We start from the raw sequence: 25,391 nt of genomic DNA on the forward strand, positions 1-25,391 counted from the left end.
AATTGCTTCGCTGAGCAACTGATGTTCAAAATCACTTTTAGCAGAATGAGAGAAGAGAGAAACTAGCCTAGAGAAGTCAAAAAGATTTCACGCAAAATGTTGAAAAGGCGGCAAAATGAGGTAAAGCGAAACATTTTTTTATTCGACGAAGTAAAAAAAAAATAGGAGCGCTATAATAGCCGGCTGAGAAGATGAGGGCGGCTATTAAACATAAACCAACTAACGTCGGAAAAATTGCTCTCGAATGACAGGTGGTGCAATTTAACTCAGGGGCAGCAGCCTCGATAGTTTTCTATGGGTGCAAAAACATCAGCCGACGGTAGGAATCAAACCCCAACTTTCTGAGTCCTCGACGGAGGTATTAACCAACGGGCTATCAGGGACTTGACATCGAGTCTCTAAAATTTGGTTTTGTTTGAACAACAAACTTTATTTCGGAGTGAGAGCAATTGAAACCACTCAAAATCAAGAAGTGCGTGAAAACGTCACTTGAGAAGTCATAGTCATTCCAGAAGAAAAGCCCAAAGCGGTCAAGCAAAAAATTTGCAAAAAAACATAGCCGGTAGAATACCGGAAAAGACTCGAAAAATCGTGTAAAAAAACTCAAAAACTCCTACAGATTTCAGAAATATTAAAAAAAACACAAAATATAGAGTGTGAAAAAATTCAATTTTTGGGAAGAAATATGGGTAGGTAAGTGGTGGGTTAGGTGGGGTGGGTAGGTGGGGGGGGGTAGGTGTGTGAGGGGGGGGGGGTAGGTGTGTGAGGGGGAGGAGTAAGTGTGGGGTGGTTTAGGTGTGGGGGGGGGGGGGTGGGTTAGGTGTGGGGGTAGTGGGGGGTGGGTGGGTTAGTTTTTTTTTTTTTTTGGGGGGGGGGGGGGGTAGGTTGGAGGGACTTATTTGGAATCAAAATTCTCGAAATGACCTTTCAAACTTGAGCATTACCATATTACCAATAAGGGGTTGATAAAAACAGATCCAAACTCCAGTTTCCGTATATACAAGACTTTCAGTTCGGCATAAATATATAAAATATATAGTGGAAGCAAAATTAAAAGTGAATATATAACTGCTAAATATTGGCTGTAAGAAAATTTTCCCACTTGCATGCACTAACCTGTCTGAGCAGGTTGTCCTCTTTGTGTCTTATGGGAATATGGTCGAATTCAGCAGCATTGCAGATGATGTCTATGAGTCCCTTCACTTTAGTCTTGTTGGTTAGACTCATACTGAAGAGCTCAATAGTCGTATAGTTGATATAGTAGTAGGCTGCAATCATGCCCAGATTGAGAGGTGTCACGTCCATTCCATTCACAACGTCAATGCACTGCAATACAAGATACTTTCGAAAATTTTTATAAAAGTTAATAGCTAGAACCAGTTATAAGATAGAACGAGCTTACTTTCTCACAACCACGTTTCTCAAAAACCATCAGCAGTTTCAAACAAAGTTTTTGAGAGCTCAAATAACTTTGTAAGACTAGTTCCTGTTATAACTTTTCTAGTAAAAACAGTTAAATGTGGCCGACTAACAATGGTTCTACTGAAAAAGTACTTCCAAAAGTTGTACTGCTCTTATTAAAACCATTAAGAAATCCTTTCATCGTTCACGTGGGTTGTTTTTAAACATAGAAAATTCCGTGAATGTTTGTTTTGAGAGAAGTATGAACAAAAAACTCTATTTTCATATCAGCCGTGAACTACTTTTTCTTTACCTTGGATTGCTGCAAATCGTTGAGCGTAGTTTCTACCAATTCTGACATGTGTTCCGATAAGTGACGGTGAGTCGTGCCTAAAGTACAACTAATTTAAAGCACCACCACAGAAAAAATGGAAAACATAAGCCGACTAATGTCGGAAGAATTGCTCTCGAACGACAGGCGAGCCAATTTAATTCAGGAGCTGCAGCCTAGATAAATTTTTGTTTAAGGGTGCAAAAACAGTTAAGCACGCCGGGATTCGAACAATGGATCTCCCGACCCCCACTTGACCTCACTTAAATATGTAACTGAAACATTTAATCTTGCGGTTATAAAACAAATGTTTATTAGAAAGAATATAAACAAATTTAGAGTTACCATCAAGGGATAGTGTAAAATAAATAATAAATGCAGACAAGGAAAACTTTTAACATAGCTGGCAGATTGCCAGAAAATAGCCGCAATAGATTCGTAGATCGGCAGTCTAAAAAAACAGTAAAAAAGACAGACCAAAAAAATTCGTCTTTTCATTGAAGGCTGATCTGTTATATTTTGATTTAAAATCTGTATAAGTTATTGCTGCCTCTATTAGCTGATCTCAAATAACCTTCATTTAGAGTGATACACACCCATTTGACCTTATCTCTTTGAATTAAAGTAAATAAAAGTCAATTTCAAAGTGAGGAAGTCATTTTTGAGAGTGAGGTAAGTCAAGTGTGACCAAAAATTTAATCACGCGCATGAACAAAAAAACTCGCTCCACTAAGAGCGAAAAATGACGACACACATGCAATTCAGTTGAAATTGCATGAACGAATGAACAAAAAATGGCTGTGACGTCATATGGTCGTAACAAAAATCATGACGACGAAATAAAAAAACATAGCAGGACAAGTCCTGACGTACAATTCAAAGAATTTTCATTGAATAAACAGAAAACTAGACCTAGAACGGACTATGAATGGTTTGGAAAAACCATTTAGAAAAAAATGCGATCCAAAAAGCGAAAAAACAGTAAAAATCAAAGTAAAATTGCCGCATGTGAACAAAAAACCACTACCGATAAAGCGAATTTTTGCTCAAACACCGTATTCTCACTCTACTTTAAAATTCGAGCGAAAAAAATTCACGCCGCAAAACCACTTGCTTTTTCGCTCCATTTCCTGTTTCGGCGTGACCAAAATCACTACTCCAATTTGACTTCAAAAATCAAGAAAATGTGTGAACAGACCTTAAAAAAAAAAAAGACAGCGCCCCAATACAATTCAAATTCTTTGAATTGTAAAAAAACCAAGAGAAGGCCTATAATAGCCTCAGCTATCGCTGTGCGGCTATTAAAAACAAACGGTTTCAAAGTCAAAACATAAGCGAAAAAATGGAACCACTTAAATATTGAGTCTTTTCTCATGTATCAGACATAATGAGATCAGTCAATAGTGAGAACACGAGAGTACCAACCAAATGGATTACCAACCACGTTAAAAATTAGAAGAGCAACTACTAATTTTTGACAACATGGTGTGAGTCGTTTGTTATTTAGACTAAAAACAACAACAAACATACACGTAGCAAGAGACTAAGTAGCAAAAAACAACCAAAACAAACACAAACCGACTGACGTCGAAAAAACTGCTCTCGAATGACAAGCAGGACAAATTTTTCTTTATGCGTGCAAAAACATCAGATGACGCAAGGGTTCGACCCCGACCCGCTGAGTCCACTTCCTTCACCTCGACAGAGCCAGTAACCACTCGGGTATCACGGCCTTGTCATCTTATCTATAACAATCGGTTTTGTTTGAACAACAAACTTTATTTCGGAGTTAGAGCAAATGAAATCACTCAAAAATCAAGAAGTGCGTTAAAAAGTTACTTGAGAAGTCAAAGATTCTAGAAGAAAAGCGCAGAAACGGTCAAGCGAAAAATTTGCATAAAAAAGACCAACACGTTTACAACAATTGCTGCGAACTTCGTTCGAGAGCAATTAAACACTAAGAAAATTATTTTCTTGTCATGTTTTACTGTTTGAAACGTATCGGATAAGAGCTCAAAACGGAAAAATAGCTGTTGCTGGAACACAATTCTCAGCAGTTCTTAGAATCCAAAGTTTTTTGCTGCATGTGGGCTGTATTAAATACGAAGTTATGAAAAAAAAATTAGCAAGAATCACAAGGTTTTAAGTGTTACAATCGGATTACAAACGGGCCAGCAGTTCAATTTCATTCCCCTGATTTCCTTTTAATTAAACTGCAGTTTTTAGAAGTATCACATACCACTATTTTTGCAGGAACTACAACTAACCTCAGTGTAATACACAGCAAACTGCTACTGAAATTAGAAATAAATTTACGAACCCAACTACTTTTTACAGCCTCGACTTTTAAATGCGTTAAAGGTAACTACTTGCGCATTGTCCTCAAAGATTGCTACCGCTATTCACCTTGCAAGTTGTAGTAATTCGGGTTCTGAGTCATGCGTCTGTAGATAAAAGTCCATGTCAAGTAATCCACCGCGTCTTGTTTGTTCTCAATGGTCTTGGTCACAACCTCGGCGTTGAAATGATCGTGCAAGTTGTGGTCCAAATGGGACTCAATTGGAAGAGGTTCATACAGGAACTTCTTGTAGAAGTCCTTCTTGCTGTTCTGACAGAGTAACATGCAAATTCCCTCATTGTCGTGTCTGGGTCTGTTCGCCCTTCCTAGCATGTGGAGCACGTCTGTGATTGGGTAGTCGACGTAAGAATGGACTTGTCCGTTGTAATATTGGGTGTCTATGATCACTACAAGGTGCGCGTGGGCAGTTAGAGACCAACAGAGACTGCGAGAAGCTACTATTATCTGTAAAAGTAAAAATAAAGGATTAATTTATTGGTTAATACATCGGAAAAATAAAGGTGACCTTTTCTGTGTTAAGTATTAGCAGTAGAATGGGATTCCGCTCGTTGATGGAGGTGTTCGCCTAAAGCGCAAGTCCAACACAGTTCAATGCGAGCTTGCTCATTTAAAGTTATTCAACTCAACCTTTGCAGAGCATGCTTTCTTTCTGTGCAAAAGCAGGTAAGTTCATTCTAAAACTACACTCTGTTTAGCACTCTAATGATTAGCTCTGTAACTCAATCAGCTTTAACTATCAAACCAAAAAAAAGTCTCCGCGGGCTCTCATTTCGATCCCAGAATAACTTAATATGCTAATGTTGCATCATTGCCATGACTAGTATGAAAATTTATTGTTCTAGCATTTTTCAAAATGGGAGAATATATATGCCAGTCCAGCTTCCTTTTTTCAAGTCGAATTTTTACTTTTTCTGTACGCATCGAAAAATCGTCAATTTGTACACTGAGAGGCCATTTTTACTTTCTATAAATATAACCGACTAAACGTCGGAAGAATTGCTCTCGAACTACTAGTGGGGGCTCTAATGAATTGCAGCCTGCTTCAGTCGGTGGGGGGGGGGCTAAATGGGACTAAGAAGTTCAATAGTGGGCTTCAAATAACCACATTAGAGGTTGACATATACCACTATTCATTTAAAGTAAAAAATCGCACACGTTTTGGCGCAGCTTTCATTTGACTTTTAGTATTGAATTGCCGCCAATTGAGTTCAGCTGCTTGAAATTGTGATTGAGAGAGAATTTTAGATCACGCAAAACGCAAAAAGTCAAGGGCGTAAAAGTCACTCGAGAAGACAAAATTGTCAAGCGAAAATTTTGCATAAAAAAGACCAACACGTTTACAATAATTGCTATGAACTTCGTTCAAGAGCAATTAAAAACTAACACTTTTATGGCAGGTTGAAAAGGGGAGCTGTTTGAAAAATTGAATGGAAAACAAGAAAAGGCATAAGAGGAAGAAAAGTATCGGGGTAGGGGATGGGGTAAATTACTTTAATGAAATAATTGTCACAAAATTTTTAATAAATTATTGAAAAAAATGATAGGTAATAAAAATTTTTTGTAAAAAAAAATAAAAAATAGTAATAACTTCGCAAATAAAACATGTGTTGAAAAGCTAAATTTTTTGACAGATATAAAAAAAATTTTCGCAGATCAAAAGGTTTCCGACATAACAAAAATCCAAAAACATCAAAGGACGTGAAAATCAGAAAACATGAACTGAAATTGAACATTTATAAAAATTAAGGCCTCTATATTGTAGAGTATTTGATTCAAAGGATGCACTATGATATTAATACAATTGAAAATTTATTTAGTTAAAAATTCACAGTCAACCAGATATTGGATAGCGGAGACCAGACGAACAAAGAAGACATTAGAGAGAAGGCTATTTTAATTCAATTTTCTGCTGATTGTTCCTGAAGCTTCAACGAAGTTTGTTTTTTAAGCTCTCCACTGGCGTCCAGTTCAATGGCAATTTTAGTCATCAGAAAAAGTGCAGCAGTCACCAAAAAATTTTGGCTTTTGTATAAAAGTCAAAAAAATTCATAATTTTCCTGAAAATATCTCCGTAAATTCAAACTATATACTAAAACCTTGACTCTTAAGTTTTTTGGGGACTTAGCAGGACATTAAAATTGTTCAATTGGTCCTTTAAGGGTCATCAAAAGGGAACATAACCGACTAACGTCATGCGAATTGCTCTCAAACGACCTGCGAGAGATCGGCTTCGTCAATGACTAGCCACGGTTTAGTGATGCTAGCTTTAGCTAAATTGAAGGGCCGTGAGGTGAGCGCAGCGATGGGGGGGGGGGGGGGGGTTGGGCAAGAGTGGGGCAAAGATGGAAGTTTCTGGCAGCACGGGGCACTTATGGCCTGAACAATGTGCAGGGATGGAAATTGGTGGGATGGGGTGAATTGAGAGAGGGGCTGATGTGGGGGAAGGTGTTTTTGGGTAGCAAGGTGGGGACCAACATTTAAGAACCGCCCTTCGCACCATAAATTTCCGAAACAGTTTCAGTGAATCGCATACTTGGAGACTATTGAGCAGAAAGGATCTAAGACGAACTAGCACTCAAAGAGAACTCAACACCCACTGGACGCTACCTGTTTATCCCGTTTTCGAGGACGAAAAGTCAAATGTGTCAGACGAAAAACGTCAAAAACTAACAAATTTAAATTCATACCTTTTCGTCTTGTGACATCAACAATGAGAAAAATAGAAAATTCTGTTGTTGGTTTGCTTTAAATGATATACATTGAAAAATTGTTCATATATAAGTTACACGAATAAAAAAATAACTAAAAATTAACTTCTTACCCAAACAACAAAATGAAGCAAGACAATATTTTACTCACATTATTTGTATATTTTTATCCGTTAACAACATTCAAGAAAGAATGTCAGCTGGTGACTCAAAGCGATTGCTACAGAGTTCCTCAGTAGTAACATAGCCGGCAGATTTGTGAAAAAGCTGCGAAAGAATAGACCGGCGTGCCATATAAAAGAGATAGAAACAGATACAGATCTAAATTTAAAAATCGACGCCGCTCAAAAAACTAGGTAAAAAACATTCAGCGATAAATTAATAAAGCTTGTTAAAAATTCATTCCGCAGAAGCCTCTTATTAGGGACCTTTACTGCACAAATGAGTTCCTTTGACCTTAAACAAATTCAAACTAAACTTAAGTTTTAAAGTGCAAAAGTCATTTTATTGAGTGAGGTAAGTCACGTATGATCAAAATCTAATCACGCAAATAACCTATAAACTTTTACTAAAGCGAGTGAGAAATGACGTCACGCGCGCAAATGCCGTTAGTGAGAGCAAGAATTCGTTCATAAAATTTGACTTTTTCAGCTTTGCTGTGTGAACAAATGTAAAACGAAAAAAGAGCGTCAGACAACGAAACAAAAAACATAGCAGGACAAGTCTTGACGTGCAATTCAAAGAACTTTCATTGACTAAAAAAACTAGACCTAAAACGGAGTATGAATGGATTGGAAAAACCACTTAGAAAAAAATCCGATCCAAAAAATCGAAAAAAACAGTAAAAATCAAAGTGAAATTGCCGTATGTGAACAAAAAACCACTAGCGAGAAAGCGAATTTTTGTTCAAACACCGTTTTCTCACTCTACTTTAAATTTAAAGCAAAAAAATTTCACGCCGCAAAACCACTCGCTTTTTCGCTCCATTTTCTGTTTCGGCGTGACCAGATTCACTACTCCAATTTGACTTCAAAAATCATGAAAATGTGTGAACAGATCTTAAAAAAAAGACAGCGCCCCAATAAAATTCAAATTCTTTGAATTGTAAAAAAACCATGAGCACCGCAATATAGCTTTGCTCAGCTTACAGCTTCGCAGCTATAATAAACGGTGAAAAAATCTATTTAGAAAGGTAATTCCGACTTTTGAATTTCTTCGAATCACTTATTCGAATCATGTGCAATCACCTATATGTTCGCTATGAGTAGCTTGTAAACTACGGATCGTAGCAAATTTTCAATTCAAATTACAGCATGTGTTTCAGCAAGTTAAATTGTCTTTGCGACTAATTCTTCTGACGTTTCTGTGAAAAGTTGCAAATTAATTCACAGCGCATGTGGTTCCTCATCTCGTAAAATTACATCAATTACGGTTCTGCATTTTTCATGATAAAAAAGTCGTACTCAAGGTTGCTATTGCAAAATGCTTCGAAAAACTTAGTGGAATGAGCTTTTCGTCTGAGAAAAAAGAAAAACTTTAGACAAACTTGACACGTATGATGGAACATTCTGTGCTGCGCACGGTCCCACTCGAGCCCTCTTGTTGATCTTATATAAAAGCTAGTGGTCACAGAGACAGCTTGAGTTAACTAACTTGAACTGCTCCAGCATCAAACAACTGTTGCACAATGGAGAGGTCTTTTTTAGACAGTCCCTCGTGTGTGAATGCAACTCCGGATGCCAGGGTCTCGCGGAGTGTCTCGTCTTCTACCATGTCCAAGTACTGCTTCAGATCACTCTCAGCACAATGCAAAAATCTACAAAAAAGTCAGAATTTGGTGTTTATATAACTTCATGAGAGGTCTTACAAAGCAATATTCCCACCGGTTACACAATTTTAAATGTATCACGTTTAATCGTCATTAATAGCATCGATTTTTCGAAATTAAACACTCAGATACAAATTTAATTCGTTTGGCAGTTGCATAAGTAGGCCAAATTTGTTTGTATTCGCTTACATATCGACAGGTTCCTAATTAAAAAAGAGGATCTGCCCCAACTTAGTGTGCATATAACTTCTAAGCCCCCCCCCCCCCCCAAGCGCACGTGCCATATTTTTGACAAATTAACTTCCTATATTACAGCACATAATTTGTAACTGGGGGACACAAAATATTGGGAGGGCATAATCTGGGTTCAAAGTGGGGCGAGGGTCAAACACTATTAGAACCGTTCTTCACACAATGAACTTATGTCTCCAAAACAGTTTCGTTGAGTCTAATAAGAAGAAAGGTTCTAAGAGAATTTATTGCCTTCGGGGAGCAACCTGTTATCCCGTTTTTGAGGCCAAAAAGTCAAAGTGGTCAGAAGAGAAGCTCGAGCAGAAATTTAATAAAAAGACCACAGGACTAATTTAATTGCTACAAACTTTGTTTGAGAGCAATCAAATCAGAATAAATTCTGATTTCGTGACCTTTGTCTGTTTATCCTATTAATTTTGATTTCGCTCTTCTGATTTTGAGGGTATCCACCACAAAGCGAAAACTCGCAACGCATTTCAAATTTCAATTTGTTCAAACATGACCTACATACTGCCAGAAAATAGCCCTCATTGATTCCCATAACCCTGATTGGAACTGAAAGAACAGAAAAAAATGAAAATATTGATGGAAGAGAGCTTTTTCAAAATGCGAACTATTCTGATTTCATTTTGTTATACATACTCCTGTTACTTAATGACAGGATACATGGGTTAGTATCAATACCAATCAGCATTAGAGATCGTAACTAAGACTTATCAGAACAAACTGAAAGCAGCAGGCATCTAAGATAGGGTTTCATGGGTTTATCCCGTTTCTTCTTTTAATTCCGAGATTTGATACTGATTCGGTTCATTTTAGAATGATTTCCTGAACAATTAGTGTTCAAAAGCATTTTGACCAGATGAGCGAACAATGAAACTAGATGAGAGAAGTCAAAAATATTTCAAGCAAAATGTTGAACAAGCTGTGAACTAAGGTAAAGCGAAATAATAATTTATTCGACTAAGTAAAAAATAAAACCTAGGCAGAAGAAACCAGATTCCAATCGAAATAAAATTTCACTAGCACACTAGCCAACCACTAAATGATAGAACTATTAATTCATTATAGAGTTCAATTTGACACAATAAACGTACGAAACAAATTATCAGGAAAACAAACTGTAAAAATAATTTTTAAAAATTCCAAAAGTTGCTTCTCCAAAAAGATAGTTGACAATAAACTGTTTGGTTTGTTTTATTAGTGTTCAACAAACAAATATCAAATGATGATAGGACATAACCAACGATACATCTCGAAAATAGTAAAACTGGTCAGAAAGAAAAGAATTGAAGAATAAAACCTGAAAAACCTGTTAAATTTTTGATCAATATTCTCCAAAAATTGCAAAGCCTCGATAACTGTTCTTAACATAACCTTAATATACAGTTTCTGATTATTCATGGAGCAAACACACGACAAAAACGACTCAAACGCACTTGAAAACACTCAAAAACGAGCAAGCAGTAAAAACTACAAAATTTGCAGAATTCGTTATTTTTTTAATGCAAACATATGCTTAAAAATTTTTCAAATGTTTCCACTTATTTACAATACCCCTGTCAACAAAACTTCAAACAAGGAAAAATTCGACAATTTTTTTAATTAGCCTACTTTCTTCAACTGAAACCCACTTAAATTGATATAAACAAAATCAAAAGGCCACTAAAACCAACATAAAGACTAATTTCAAACAAAAAATACTCCAGACACTAAAAACATGAAAAAGAGCACAAAACACAACAAATCGTCTCGACTAAAACTGCGAAATCACAAAAAAAAGCTCAAGGTTTCATATAAAACTCTAATATAAGATTGAGATCATCAAAACTCCCCCAAATGTACAATTACTTGTAATTGTTAATATGGTTTAGAAAAACCATTTTATCCAAAAAAAGTATAGTAGAAATTTTAAAAAAAACTGCTTAAAAAGCCGCATTTTATCAAAAAAAAAATTTGCTCACTCGGCCAAAATTTTTCCACGCCTACTTTTCTCGCTCTCTGAAAAACGCGATATGACATGATCAGAAAATCACTCTCTCTTCTCTGCTTTTCAATCGGTTCAGCTGTTTGACCTAAATTTAGTTTTCACTTACGGTATTGAATTCTAAATTCTGTTTTAAATAGACTCCAAAAATTATGGATAAAGAGACGCTCAATCAATACTCCTCTTCGAGTCGTAAAAAAATAGGAGCGCAATAATAGCCTGCTGAGAAGACGAGGGCGGCTATTAAACAATAAGTGAAGTAAAAAACCGCCGTAACCTTTCAACTAGAGAGCTCGATCTTGCTCTATTATCCGAATAGACTGAAAAATTCGTATCCCTTATTTCAACAGTGAACAGTTCTTTTGCATACCTTTTGGGACTCAGTTCGGCGGCACAGTATGTCAAGAGATCAATAGCCGTAATCTTAGTTTGCTTTCTGGACGGAACAAAGACCAGAACAGGCTTCCTAGGAGAATGCTTAATGATTGCGTTGTATGCAGGTTTTGACATTGCCAACAGTCGGGACGCATTATGGCTGATGTTGAATCCCTGAAAACAGCCACATTAGAGCAAATTTTACTCAGCTTTTTCTCCTAGGTTCAACAAAATGAAAAATTATTCCCTAGCTTTCATCTAACTCAACATTATGCTATTTTTTAAAATTAACGAAAATTAAAATTGTCTTTGATTAATATTTTGCGTCAAGTAATTTTGCTTTAAAATTTTTCACTTATTGCTTGTATTCGTTAGCATTCCAAAGTTGCCAAAATCAAAATTGAGGGAATTGGTTATGAACGACTGATGTGGTTTTCAAGGGCATGAAATACCTCGGATGCACTACCTGTATGTGTAACTCCAAAGGCAACGGCCTCACATTCGGGTGGAAGTTGAAGATGCTATTAGTAGGACATCCCAGCCATTGAGCAACATCTCTCGCATTCGCAATTGAAGATGCCAGTCCAACAATTCGTATTGGTTTCTCCAAATGCGATGCCATGTTATGCATACGTGAACATATAACCTCCATGACCGGACCTTCATCGCCTCCAAGAAGATGCAGTTCAGTGCATATGAATAAATTCACGTTTTGGACACTTTTTCGCTGTTTCCATCTGCGTGAAATGATATCCCAGTTCTGGGGAGTTGATAGAACAACATTTCCCTTGGCGAGCAATTTAAGATCAACAGCAGTTTCTCCTGTCATTATGACTACTTTCTTGCCCAGTTTGTTTCCGAATGTTTCACTCCATTCTTCGTACTTCTGAAACAAAATCATGTTTTGTCTATTTTCTATGATCCAGCTGAACTTAACTTATTAAGACCTTTAACTGATGAAAAAATTTCTCGTTCAGATTTGATTCAAATTTGGCATCTTGTTGCTTCGAGTTAGAAAATCATTCATGCTTCTGAGACTGTCCTTTCTGCTTCCAAAAACTGGTAACTTTTGACATCGAGCTTTCATATTTGGAGTTTTCCAAGTTAAAATTAACGGTAAAAACGACACCATAGACTGGTTTTAAATAAAGCTATACTCATTTCATCACATAATTTAATACATGAACTGTTAAGCAACATTTCGAATACTGCAGAATGCATTTTTAGCTTAAGCAACAATGTTCCGCTCGCTTGTCAAGATAAACAAAAAAATATGATGCAAAAATGCACAAATATTTGCGGACTTAAACTTCAGATTTAAAACATTCAAAATTTAAACCCTCTCCATATTATTAAGGAAACGGAAGTATTACCTGTTGCACAAGTGCATCATAGGGTGCAATGTAGACAGCCTTGGCAGAGTCTGGCTCCGGAAAGTGATTGAACAGTCTCAAGAGGGCAAATTCTGCCACGACACCTTTCCCACTTCCACATGGCGCACCAACAAACACATTGTCATCTCCATTATACACCTGGTTGAAAACTAAAACACCAAAGCACTTTCCTACAACTCACAATTGCACAGGTATTTGGCGAATCACCTGTTTGATATACCTAACGTTTAATTTCGTCTTCGCTTTTTTACAACAAGAATTCCTTAGATTCTATGACAACTACTGAAAATTCTCTTAAACCCCACTACTTCAATCAAAGTTTTCTGGAATGGATTGGTTTTGAAACTCAGTAAAAACATGAGAAAAATTTAATAACCTAAAAGAACTCAATTTTTGAGTGAGAGCCAAAGTAGGTGAGAAAAAAATTAGATAAGCGAGCGAAATATTTTGATCACCTGCTGGTTTTTCGGAGGAGTTTTTTTTTAGTTTTTACTTCAATTTTCCGGGTAAAATTGTTTTTTTTAAACCATATTAACAAGCACCTGTATGTCTGGGAGCATTTTTGATCGTTTCAATCATGTATTAGAGTTTTGTATGCTATCTAAAGCTATTTTACTGTTTTGGAAGCTTTTAAATTAAAAGTTTTTGCTCTCTTTTTCAGGTTTTCAGGTTCTGGGGTAATTTTTGGTATAAATTAGTTTTTAGATTGGATTTCGTGGCCTTTTGCTTCGATTATCAAGTTTGTTTCAATTGGAGAATAAGAAATAGGCTAAATATAACAATTTTTTCTTTCTGGCTTACATATTTTTTTCACGTTCAATTGTTTAATTAGGGGTGTTTGCAGTGTCATTGTTACTAAGGAAAAACAAAGATTTGATAGCTCATTCGGTGTCGTGTGAGTACTGAATGAGAATATACAGGAACTGTTCCGCAAAGTTTGTTGTAAACAGTTGTTGAGACTTTGCCATACTTAGAGATTATTATTGCAATATTCAGCAAGTTTTTCAGATTTTTGTCCTTTAATTCTTTTCTTTTTGCTCGGTTTTTCTGCGTTTTCGAGTTGTAACGTTTTGCCATCATGCACTATTTTTTGTTGAATATAATTAAAAGTTAGCAGACAATGTATAATAAACCTTGCTTTTGGCTTCCTCTGATTGTTGTTTCAAATTGAATGATATAATGAAGTTCAGAGCTTCATCACTTAGTGGCTTGCCTGGGTGTAAGTTAAATTTTAATTCAATTCCGGAGTCCTCCGGTGATGTTTTCAAGATCTGCTCACACATTTAAATGATTTTTAAAGTCAAATTGTAGTAGTGATTTCGGTCACGCCGAAACAGGCAGTGGAGAAAAAAAACAGTGGTTATGCGGCGTAGAATTTTCATTCTAATTTTGCAATTGAGTAAGAAAACGGTGTTCGAACAAAAATCCTCTTTCGTGGTTGTGATTTTTGTTCGCATGCGGCAATTTGACTTTAATTTTTACAATTTTTCGATCATATTTTTCCTAAATAGTTTTCGCAATCCATTCATATTCCCTTATAGGTCTAGTTTTATGCTTCGTCAATGATAAGTCGAAGTCTTTAAACTGTAGGTCAGGATTTGTGCTGCTATATTTTTTGTTTCACTATCTAATACTTCTTCGGTTTTAAACGATTTCACGTCGCAGGGCTCAAAAGAGTGGTTTCGATTGATCAGCTGCGTTTAGGTCAATTGTAACTCTTTAGAAGTGTGTTCTCAGCGGTATTTCGAGGTTAACTTTTTGATCATAAATGATTAACTCTAACCTCTAAATGGCTTCTAACAATAAAAATTTGGAGATTTCAGATTAACTGTCTCTATCGATATTCTATGGCCCTCAAGTGTAAGTTGCAGAAGTATTCGGCAGTCTGCAGCCTGATGTTCTTGTGCTCACGGAATCAACGATAGTTACAAAAATAATCTTAAAAACCAAAGTTAGTTAAAAAACCAAATAATCCAAATAAATTTTGCTATTGGTACCTCTCAAACTAAAACAACGGCTTCGAGAATCTTTTTGATATCAGTACAACGTCATTTCACTTTAACAATTATGAATGAGAAAAAAATGACGTAATCGAGATTGACACAGAGGACGAAAAAAAAGAAGAGATAACAGTTGACAGAATTTCTCTCTAGGTGTCCAAAAGTTCTATAATTTGGTGCGCAATTTCAGTTAGGTTCTAAAATTATATATAAATTCAGCTTCTAAACTTAAGGCTATTCAGCTTAGTACCAAGGCCAGCTAGTAGTCGCTCTATTAAAATTTGAAAACATAATGCACGATGACTTAATGGCTGGTCCTAATCGGTTTATCCCATTTTTTGAATTTGATCTTTTGATCTTGACCACTTTCACTACACTGCGCATCTCCAAGAGTCAAAGAATTTGAAATCCATTCAGTTGAAACAGTGAGTGCGGTAATTCAGAACCCAAACGCGAAAGCAGTGACTTATGTAAAAGGAAAAACCTGAACGAAAGGTAAAGCGAATTAAAAAAGGAGAGCACCTAAACAGTAGCCGTTGAGAGGCTGACGGCAGCTAATAATTAGAATTATTTTTTTCCTTTACTTAGCAAAACAATTGAATGAAATTGCCCCAAAAACTGTCATACTGAATCCCTACATCATTCCTCACTTAATATCAAAATTTGAAGGAACGGTGGCCGTAAAAAAATTCATTGGATTATAAACACTAAAATTGATGAAAAATAAACTTTCCACGAATTTTTTTTTGCCTTTTAAAGCTCCAAACTTTTCAAGTTGTATCTTGAAATTCCACATCAAGACACGCATTTTCTAATTTATCTAAAGTACAGTTAAGCGTACATGAAGATAAGAATGATCAGAAACGTGAGAACCATATAACTAAAAGTCTGTATTTTTCTTTTCGACTAGAAACAAAAAAGTTGTAAGAGACACGGAAAATAATCTGGATGAGTAAACATTAAAAATTGAAACAAAACAGACTAACTTCGGAAGAATTGCTCTCGAACGACTATTGGGAGCTCTAATCTATTGCAGCCTGCTTCAGTTGGGCGGGGGGGGGGTAACTAAAATCACTAAGGGGGCTTCAAATGACGTCATTAGAGGTTATTATATACCAATATAAACATACCCGGCAGATTGCCGGAAAATAGCCGCCGTTGACTACCATAACCAAGATTGGGATTTAAAGAAGGGAGAAACTCGTGAAAATTGATTTTCGTACAAAAAATGTTGAAGTGCGAACTATTTTGATGTCAATTTGGAGCTGGCCAGACTCCTGTTTCGCAGTGAGACAACACAGGGGCTAGTATCAATACCAATAAGCATTAGAGATGGTAAATAAAAACAAAGTTCGAGTAACGGGCATCTAAAATTGCGCTTTATGGGTTTATCCCCTTTCTATTTCTGATTTCGTTTTTTAATACTGACTCTTTTCATTTTGAATTGTTTTGCTGAGCAACTGCTGTCTAAAAAAACTTTGAGCAGTCAAAAAGATTTCACGCAAGATTTTGAACAAGTTGTGAGCTAAGGTAAAGCGAAAAAATTTTTATTCGACGAAGTAAAAAACATAGCAGGACAAGTCCTGACGTACAATTCAAAGAATTTTCATTGACTAAACAAAAAGCCAGACATAAAAAATAGAAAATCAAAGTCAACATGCAGCATGTGAACAAAAAAACCACTAGCGAGAAATAGAAATTTGGTTCAAACAAATAACTAGGCCTAGAATGAATTAAAAATGGATTGGGAAAGCCATTTAGAAAAAAATCCGATCCAAAAAACTGAAAAAACAGTAAAAATCAAAGTGAAATTGCCACATGTGAACAAAAAAAACCACAAGAGAGAAAGCGAATTTTTGTTCAAACACCGTTTACTCACTCTATTTAGAAATTAGAGCGAAAAATTTCACGCCGCAAATCTCATTTTTCGCTCTTCCTGTTTCGGCGTGACCAATATCACTACTCTAATTTGACTTCAAAAACTATGAAAATGTGTGAAGAGATCTGAAAAAAAGACAGCGCCCCAATACAATTCAAATTCTTTGAAAAGTAGAAAATTAGAAGCGCTATAATAGCCGGCTGAGAAGCTGAGGCGGCTGTTAATCACTAATAAAGCGAAAAAATGACACTATTCTGGCGCGTTTTTCATTTGACTTTTAAAACTGCCGCCACTTGAGTTCAGCTGCTGACACTGAGTGAGAAAACAAAAATTATATCTCGCAAAACAAAAAAGTCAAGGGCACACAAGTAACTCGAAAAGTCAAATCGGTCAAGCAAAAATTTTGCATAAAAAAGACCAACATGTTTACAGAGTACAACACGTTTCGAGAGCAATTAAACATTTAAAATTGAAAAAAGTTCTAATTTCATTTAAGTCTCCCAATAAAACGAAATATGCAGGTGTTGTTAGTCTCCTAAAAAAAAGAAAATATTTATGTTACCAAATTTTTTTATCTATTTTGAGTACTTATAGGGAGATCTTCAGTATGGATAGCCCACTTTGAAACTTCTATTGGGTGAAAAGGGAAAACTTTTTGAAAACTTTAAACGCCAATATTTCATCATGAAGTCAAAGTTAAACATAACCGGCAGGTTATACATAATTGCCGGAAAATCGCCGCCGTTGATTCCAATAAGCATGATTGGTTTATTTTGATGGCATTTCGTAGTTTAAAATACTTCTGTTTCTTAGAGAGAGGCTACAGGGGCTACTACCAATAACAATAAGCATTAGAGATGGCAACTAAGACTTATAGGAACGACGTTCAAATAGCGGGCATCTAAAATTGGGCTTTATAGGTTTATCCCGTTTCTATTTCTGACTTGTTTCTATTTTCTGATTCTGTTCATTTTGAATTGCTTTGCTCAACAACTGATGTTCAAAAACACTTTTAGCAGAATGAGAGAAAGAAGAAGTTAGCCTAGAGAAGTCAAAAAGATTAAACGCAAAATGTTGAAAAAGCGGCAAAATGAGGTAAAGCGAAACTTTTGTTCGACGAAGTAAAAAAACATAGCAGCACAAGTCCTGAAATACAATTCAAAGAATTGATTGAAAAACTCAGACGTACTCTACCTGACCAGCAGATCAACTGAACAATTCCACCCAGAACACAAACAAAAGCATGTAAAAAAATTGAAAAATTAAAAGAATCAAAACTAAACAAAATATACTCATTGCTAAAACTCGAAGCTTTCAGACCTATGGCAAAATATTCTCCCTCTAAAAAACCTATTTCAAAAACATGTTCAAAATCAATTTTTGTTTCTGAAATCGGTCCAGTATTATATCTGCAAGACCTGAAAAATATTCACTGGCCCTTGAAGATCGATGATTAACTCGAAAATGACCAAAAAATTTAAGAAGAAATCAATTGCAAATTATCAGAAACAGTTGCTGAAAATTGTGATATAAATATCGTCATAATCATTTCTATGTCTCTAGAGGCTATCCAGTAACCCAATTCAAAGCTTTAAAAAACTCATTGGCTCATAGATCGATAGGCAATGATTTTTAGAAAAAATTTCAAACTTCAAAAAATAGAAATTTGTTCTATTAAAATGTTGAAAGCCATTCAATTGCCCCCTAGCATTTAACAATTATTTAATAACATACTATCAAACACTGGATGAGGTTACCTGTCTACTGAGACATGAAAAATTATATAAAATACAAATGTTTTGAAAAAAATTGCAAATTTTATCTAAAAAACTTCCAAAAGTCGAAAGATTAAAATGTTGAAAACAAATTCATTGAAACTAAAAACCATGCAGTAACTTTTTATCAGAACGTGGAATGGGTTTTTTTGCACTTGAGAATGGACGAATATCAAAAACTGACAAAAACTTTAGGAAACATTAAGAAAAATTGCAGATCTTATCAGAAAAATGCTAAAATTCGAGACATTAAAAAGTAAAAAAGCATTCCATTGTTACTAGAAACTATGCAGTGCCCTATAAACAAACCTCAAATGAGATTGCCTGGTCCTTGATGCTGGAAAAACTGAAAAACTGACGAAAATTTTCAAAAACCTGAAAAAAATAAGAATTTTGTCAAAAAAATTGCTAAAATTTGTGATATTCAAAAGTTGAAACCTATTCCATGGCAACTAAAAAAAATTTCAGTAACTTATTATCCAACCGCTAAAGAGGTTTTCTGGCCCCTGGGACTCAAACAACTTGAATAATGACAATAAATGTCAAAAAAATAAGAAAAAATTGCAAGCTTTGTCAAAAAATGCTAAAATTCATGATGGTAAAAAGTTGAAAACCATTCTATTACCACTACATATGCAATAATCTATCATCAAACCGTTAATCAAACTCTAGAGGAGGTTTCTGGGCACCTAGTCTTATAACGATTACTTTAGTAATTTCTATTATGTTTCTGATTAATCTATGTTTCAGGTCTTCGGATGAATAGTGAATTCGTTGTGGCTATACCCTTTATAACATATTTGTGTTCAACTTCAAATCAAATCTAATTCTACAATCTCTTTTATCAACCAACTTTCATTTCAATCATCTCTTCAACAACTCCAACTTTTTGGTAAGAACTCATTCCTATTTTACAAATTATATCCAATAACATATAAGCATATGAACACAATTATTACAATCATTTTATCCAATCAGGATCAACTATCAAATTTAACATTCATGATCGAATTCTAATGTTGCTGTTTCGGTCATGAAACTGCGCCTTGTTTTATTAAAACTTAACTACTAAGTTTAGTAATTTCAAAATTAATGTGACACTGCGCCTTGTTTTATAATAAGCAATATTCAGGTTTAGCAGCTATTAAAAATTTAGTTGCAGTGACGAAGTATTTTTTTTAAATAAGTGTGTAGAATCTAATTTCTAGGATTTACACATGCAGACTTTTGCCCACAGTCATAAAATATTAAGCTTGGTGGTTATCTGAGCTGAGTTTAAGGTCTAATTTGGAGAGCAATCTGCTCACACAAAGATTGCATAGGATTTTGTTCCTCATATTGGGGTGCTCGTGCTGTAGTATTAGCCATTACGGTTGCCTCTCTGAGATCTTTCTCATTTAGCACATAATTTGTTTCAAAGAAGTCAGTCCTCTGAATCTTTAGAAAGTTAAACTGTACATCGCTGATAACCACTACGGGTCTCGGTTGAATGATAGTTCCTCCGGCCAGAATTTTTAGCATATTGTACTGACGTCCGTATTTGTTTGTCAAATAACCAAATAGTAATTGTAGCACAAGAGAAATAAAAAATGATGTGAGACCAATGGCGATTGTTATTTTCCATGTTGAGCTATCTGTGAAGCGGTTTTTCAAGCTTGGTCCAATGGTTTTCATATTTCCAATTATAGGTTAAGTTAATTCGTCAAGACGATCAAAAGATTTTCGATGGTAGTCCGGTACATTCGCCAATTCAAGTTGTACTTTTTCAATAACCTGTTCTCTTGCTTGTGTCAAAGTTGAAATATGTGGCATCTTGTTCAAAGATAGTATTTTCGAGAATAAGTGTTGTAAAGGATCCGTAAGGTTGCCATCGATTCTAACTGCAGAATCATTTCTACATGAAAACATGTCAGCTCTGAGTTCCATGAATCGTGTTTCTATTTTTGTTCCACATTGTAATTCTATTACGCAAGTTTTACATCCTGGCAGCCTTTGTCGCTTTAAGGGGTCGTTATTCTTCATCTCACTTAAAAACATGTCAAATTTTTCTGAAGCTGAAGTAATTAACCATTTGCCATTACCCAAATTTTTAGCTTTCTCTTTAACAGGAAGTTTCACAGTGTTTATGTTACAATTTTGTAAAGCTGCAAATTGATTTCCGATAAGCAGAGCTCCAAGGCATGTATCTTCTGCTGTCTCAAGGGAAAAACCGTTTGTGCAAACTGAGAAACTGCTTGATCCAATACATGAATCAATTTCTGGTTGAGATAGAAGAGCAATTCGTCTGGTTGACTCAGCAATTGCTATGTAATCTGCTTCAGTCTTATATTGAGAGGCATATCCGTCAGTATCATTCGTTGGCATAGGTATTGTGATGGCACGATACAGATTAAGAGCAGTTGACCCAGAAGCAAACGGAACTGCGAGACGAAAAAGCATACCATAATCTTCCACTACAACATTTGTCAACAGTTTTGTTTCATAATAAGTAAGGATTTGAGAAGGAGGTATTGCTAGCGTTAATCGATCATCCTCTTTTGTCTGCTGGGTAGCTAAAGATTGAAGGATTTTGTCCAATATTTGCTTTGGAACCAAAGCCATGTGTATGAATTTGTTAACCATGGTCATAATTGAATTGAGAATTGTTAATTTGTAAGAATAAGTAGCGATGCGATAACGTTTTATTTCATTATTAAGTGCCAATAGAGAACTTGCCAGATTTGTTTGCAATTTCAATTTCTGATCCCGGGCGTAGAAATATTGTGTGCAGGCCATCAGTTTTCTCGAGTTTGAGTTTATGACATCTATCGCCTTATTCAGAGTACTTGCCTGTTGTTTCTGCGTTTGAACAATCTGTTTTTGAGTTTGTTTAACATCTTTCAATTGAGATGCTACAATATAGAATTTGTCATTAAGTTTACTCTGAACTTCGATCCATAAGTTTCCGTTTTCTTCAAGTTTTTGTAGAGCAAAGTCAATGTCATCCCGATTTTTCGTTGATCCACCGCAAGCTCCAAATATACTTCCAATCGAGCACGCAATTCCTGCTCCTGCTGTAACAGCAGTGAGAGCTCCAAACGCAATCAAAGGGACTCCACGTCGGTTTCTCTCATGTGAATCATTTCTCATCAGTGTTTCCGAAATATCTGTTCTTAAGTCTTGTAGATCTTGACGAGCAAGTTGTAATTGTTTATCAACAAAGCCAGACAAGTAATCAAAATTCAACGAGCTTTCGTTAGTATTCATATATGTCAGGTTGGATCCGTATTTATAAGCATTCCAAGATTGCTCTAACATTGATGAAAAATTAGCCAATTGAATATCAAGACTATTGGGCAATGAAGGAAATGGAATTATGAATTCTACATTAATAAACATTTCTGCAAGTAACAGTTTCTGTTGGTAAACAAATTCAATTCCATTGTTGGTAATTTTGTCATTGAGGTAAGCAATTTGTATAACAATTAAGAGAGAAAGAATTCTGTAATAAGTTTTGGTGTGCATTTCGTTTCTTTAATCTTGACTAATTCTTTTTGTTGACATTTGCATGAATTTTCCAATTTGAAAATTGAAATAAGAGCAGGACTTAAGTTTTTGCTTCAGTTGGCCAGACAAAAGCAATCTTAACTGCCTACAGAATATAAACAAGGTTGAAGTTAAAATTAGTAAGTTTGCCAGACTATAAAAAAACAGAACGCAGTCATCCCAATGAGGGAATTACTCCTGTAGGGCTAATAAAGCTCAGAGGAAGTAAAACTTCGCTTGTAATCTAAACAAGCCTAAAGAAGAGGCAATAACTTGAAGTAATTTGGGAATTTTTCCTCAAAATTGTTTATTTGATTTTAATTATAGGCTCTAGGTATAACATTGTTTTTGCGCTCTAGGTGTTAATTAGTTTTCATAGGCTTGAATAAGATGAGTAAGGTGTAAGTTTTGCTCAAGGCGCAATGATAAAATGTCGGTTGAAATTTGTACTAAATAACTTTGTTTTTATTTTCAGCTCATCATGTGTAACGTATAACTTTTTAAAGAAATACAACTCAAGCAGGTAATGGTTTTTTAGATTAATAATGCATGTCATCTTTCTGTTCGCCTTATATTTTTGTTCAACTTTATGTTGCACTAAAATTGAGTATGACGTAGAAAAGGAGGTTCTGTGTCGTCAAGGCAATATGTCCTTCATTGAAAACGGTGTTGTGGTGTTTTCAATTGACAAATTGGAGTACCCTTGTGAGGCGTCTGTTGCTGTTGGTGACGGCGACTCTACTGTGCTTGGCTGGGTGATCGGGCTAATTGTCTGCTTCTTAGCTGGGCTCTGTGTATTTCCAGCAATAATTGTCTTAATTGTCAAATGTTGTTACTAAATTAAATTTTGAGTAACTGAATTTTTCATTAAAGTAACTAAGGTTTTTTTTATTAATAACAATTATTTTTTTTTAAGATCAAATGGCAATTACTCGTTGTAAATCAAATTTGCAAGACATTCAAACACGATTTCGAAATTTCAATAATGAATTTAGAAATCCAGATAAGCTAAAATCAATTGGTTGGCAACCTGTACCCATAGTCAACGTAAATCAGTCTACCGATTGGCTTCAAGTTACCAGTGAATTAATATCTGCGGGATATTCGAAGTATGTGGAAAACGATTGGGTGAAAACTCCTATTGCTATTACAAATCATCGGTTATTTGAGCTTAATCCAGAATTTGTCTCCTTCTTAAATAATGTTAATAGGGAGTCAAATTTTCTTACGAAAGTTAATAAATGTTTTAATTTGCCATCAAGATTAATAAACGGTGGTCGAGAATCTCGCCTGTATTCAAAATTAGAAAGTCCCGAGGAAAGTTTGCAAAGTGATTCATGGTGCCACAGTATGACGATGAAAGATCTTGTAAAATACACTATTCCTTCTTGTTTAAAGGAAACAAAATGCGATGCAATTATACAATATAATTGTTGGTGGACAGATGGTCACATTGAAACAGGAGGCGAAAATTCTATCTCAGTAACTTCAATTGGGGAGAAATTATATTTTATATGTACTCCTGGTGTCCATTCCGTGAGTTTTGAAAAACAAATGCGTAAATTTGAGGACTTTTCAAAGTTTATTTCTGATGGTCCAGAAAGTTCAATAATTCAGAAAAATGTTTTTTATTACATTCCAAAATCTGATTATATTTTGTGCCAGCCCAGTTTATGCGCACATGCGGTATTGACTTCAAGCGTTTGTGTTTCATTTGTGTGGGGTTGGGAAGCGTGTAACATGAAAGATTTCAACAGGGCTGAGCGTACACTTAGAAGTTATGGAACGGGAATTAGACATGAAGGATTTAAGTCACTTTTAAATTATGCTGGAACGGAAGGCGCGCTTCAAATAAGCCAAGAACTTCATAAGAGGAACAAAATTGTAACAAGTGGTCTAACAGAACATTTGTATGCGTTTTCACAGTCTGGCCAGTCTGTGATAACAAGTGGTAATAGTTCCAGAATAAAACGTGGGCGAAAGCCGGGTGTTGACGGTGCTAACAAGCGAATGAAAAGGAGTTTCCGATTTCCAGCCAACAAAGACAAATACATTGCAAAGCGGATTAAGGAAGAAGGTTAAAACAAAATAAGCGCTGCTAACTCAGTAATATTATAGCTTATACGTATATTTTATTTAGGAAAGTGGATAAAAAAATATTAAAAAAATTCTCCTGGCGTGAATGTGTGGCAACTTGTGCTGAAATTGTAACTATGGAGCACCGCTCATTGCTACTGGAGTATGCTGAATGCTTAGCAGTTACAGCCAGTATGGATATAGCTGTTTCAAAATGGCTTCCAAGTACATTGAGTCATGCAGAAAGGCATGATTCAGTGTCAATAAGGTATAACTGTGGGTCGAAATTATTTACCCCTTTAGTTCTGAGTGAATGCTATGAAGCATATTATAGACTAAACGATAGGTATTAACAAGGTGAACAACGCTGTGGATGTAGATTTTTCAATTTTTGTCTCTAAAAAGAGATTTTTCAGTTTTAATAATAATAATATGTATAAGCATAGTAAATGATCATGCAAATTTGAAGTTTCAAGCTGTGAAATAAATCAATAACCAAAGTATTCCTATTTTGCCTGCGGGTAAATTGGAATGGTCTACACATATTGTTATTCTCTACGCTGTTAAATATATATATATATATATATATATATATATATATATATATTAATGTAATGTATACAGTAATACGTTATGTTGAGTTGTTTCAATGTAATGTCTTAAGAGTTAAGTTTGTAATCTATATGAGTCATTACTGTGTGTTGAGTAAGTTTTCCTAAAGACAAAGTGGAGCAAGCAAACAAACAGAAGACATGATCAATGATTAGGCTAAGTAAAATTGACATAATTGTAGTAATTAGGTAATTAAAGGTAAAAATACTGCAGTTTGATCTTGTCCGTCAAAATGGTGATAAATCAAGAATTATTTACCAGAAGAAAAGAATTGTGTTTGTTTTCTTTCACGACCATACCGTGATGTAGTGTTAGCGACTTGAGGTCCAGTTTTTGAGACTTTTGGCATTGGTTGTATAACTGTATGTGATTGTGTAGGTTGGGAGAATGTCTGAGAGGTTGATGGCTGTTGCTCTGTTGTTTTTGTTTGCTTTCGTTGCTCACGTTTTTCTGCTATTAACCTCGCTAGATTAAACGTTGGCGGTTGCATAGAGGTAGAGTGTTGGGTTTGTGTTGGTGATGATGCTGCTGATGACTCTGAAGTTGGTGTAGTATATTGTTCAGGTGTTAAAAACTGTGGCGATGTTTGAGAGCTATTTGTAGACTGGGGGGTTGTTTCTCCCAAAAATGTAAGTGCTTCTGTTTGTGTCAATGGTGCTGGTGTCAATGTAGGGTCTGGTTGTGGCAGATTCTGTTGTCGTGAGACTTTTGATGTACTGTGTGGTGTACCTCTATTATCTATAGGACGATATGTTGTGTTTTCTAAGTGTGCATCAAAAAGTTGTGCTTACTTAAGTGCTTCTGGAATTAAAGGATCCTCAAGAAATTTTTGTTCGCCGATATCATCGAGATCTTCGATTTTGAACTGTGGTGTGAATGGTTTTAGTCT

At 35.4% G+C, this 25,391-nt stretch overlaps 1 protein-coding gene across 1 annotated transcript in view; it reads right to left on the reverse strand.

The window, feature by feature from the left end:
- Positions 1 to 25,391, reverse strand: part of LOC142341807 (U5 small nuclear ribonucleoprotein 200 kDa helicase-like) — a 252,374-nt gene that overhangs the window by 30,783 nt on the left and 196,200 nt on the right. Inside the window, exons 24-30 of the mRNA XM_075393052.1 lie at positions 12,615 to 12,784; positions 11,708 to 12,127; positions 11,237 to 11,415; positions 8,453 to 8,615; positions 4,139 to 4,535; positions 1,715 to 1,791; positions 1,117 to 1,326 (exon numbers count right to left, since the gene is read on the reverse strand). Coding sequence (XP_075249167.1) covers positions 1,117 to 1,326; positions 1,715 to 1,791; positions 4,139 to 4,535; positions 8,453 to 8,615; positions 11,237 to 11,415; positions 11,708 to 12,127; positions 12,615 to 12,784 — 1,616 coding nt within the window. The remainder of the gene's footprint in view (positions 1 to 1,116; positions 1,327 to 1,714; positions 1,792 to 4,138; positions 4,536 to 8,452; positions 8,616 to 11,236; positions 11,416 to 11,707; positions 12,128 to 12,614; positions 12,785 to 25,391) is intronic.

The sequence above is a fragment of the Convolutriloba macropyga genome, chromosome 1 (assembly GCF_964194025.1).
Source record: "Convolutriloba macropyga chromosome 1, txConMacr16.3, whole genome shotgun sequence".
Classification (NCBI taxonomy): Eukaryota; Metazoa; Xenacoelomorpha; order Acoela; family Convolutidae; genus Convolutriloba; species Convolutriloba macropyga.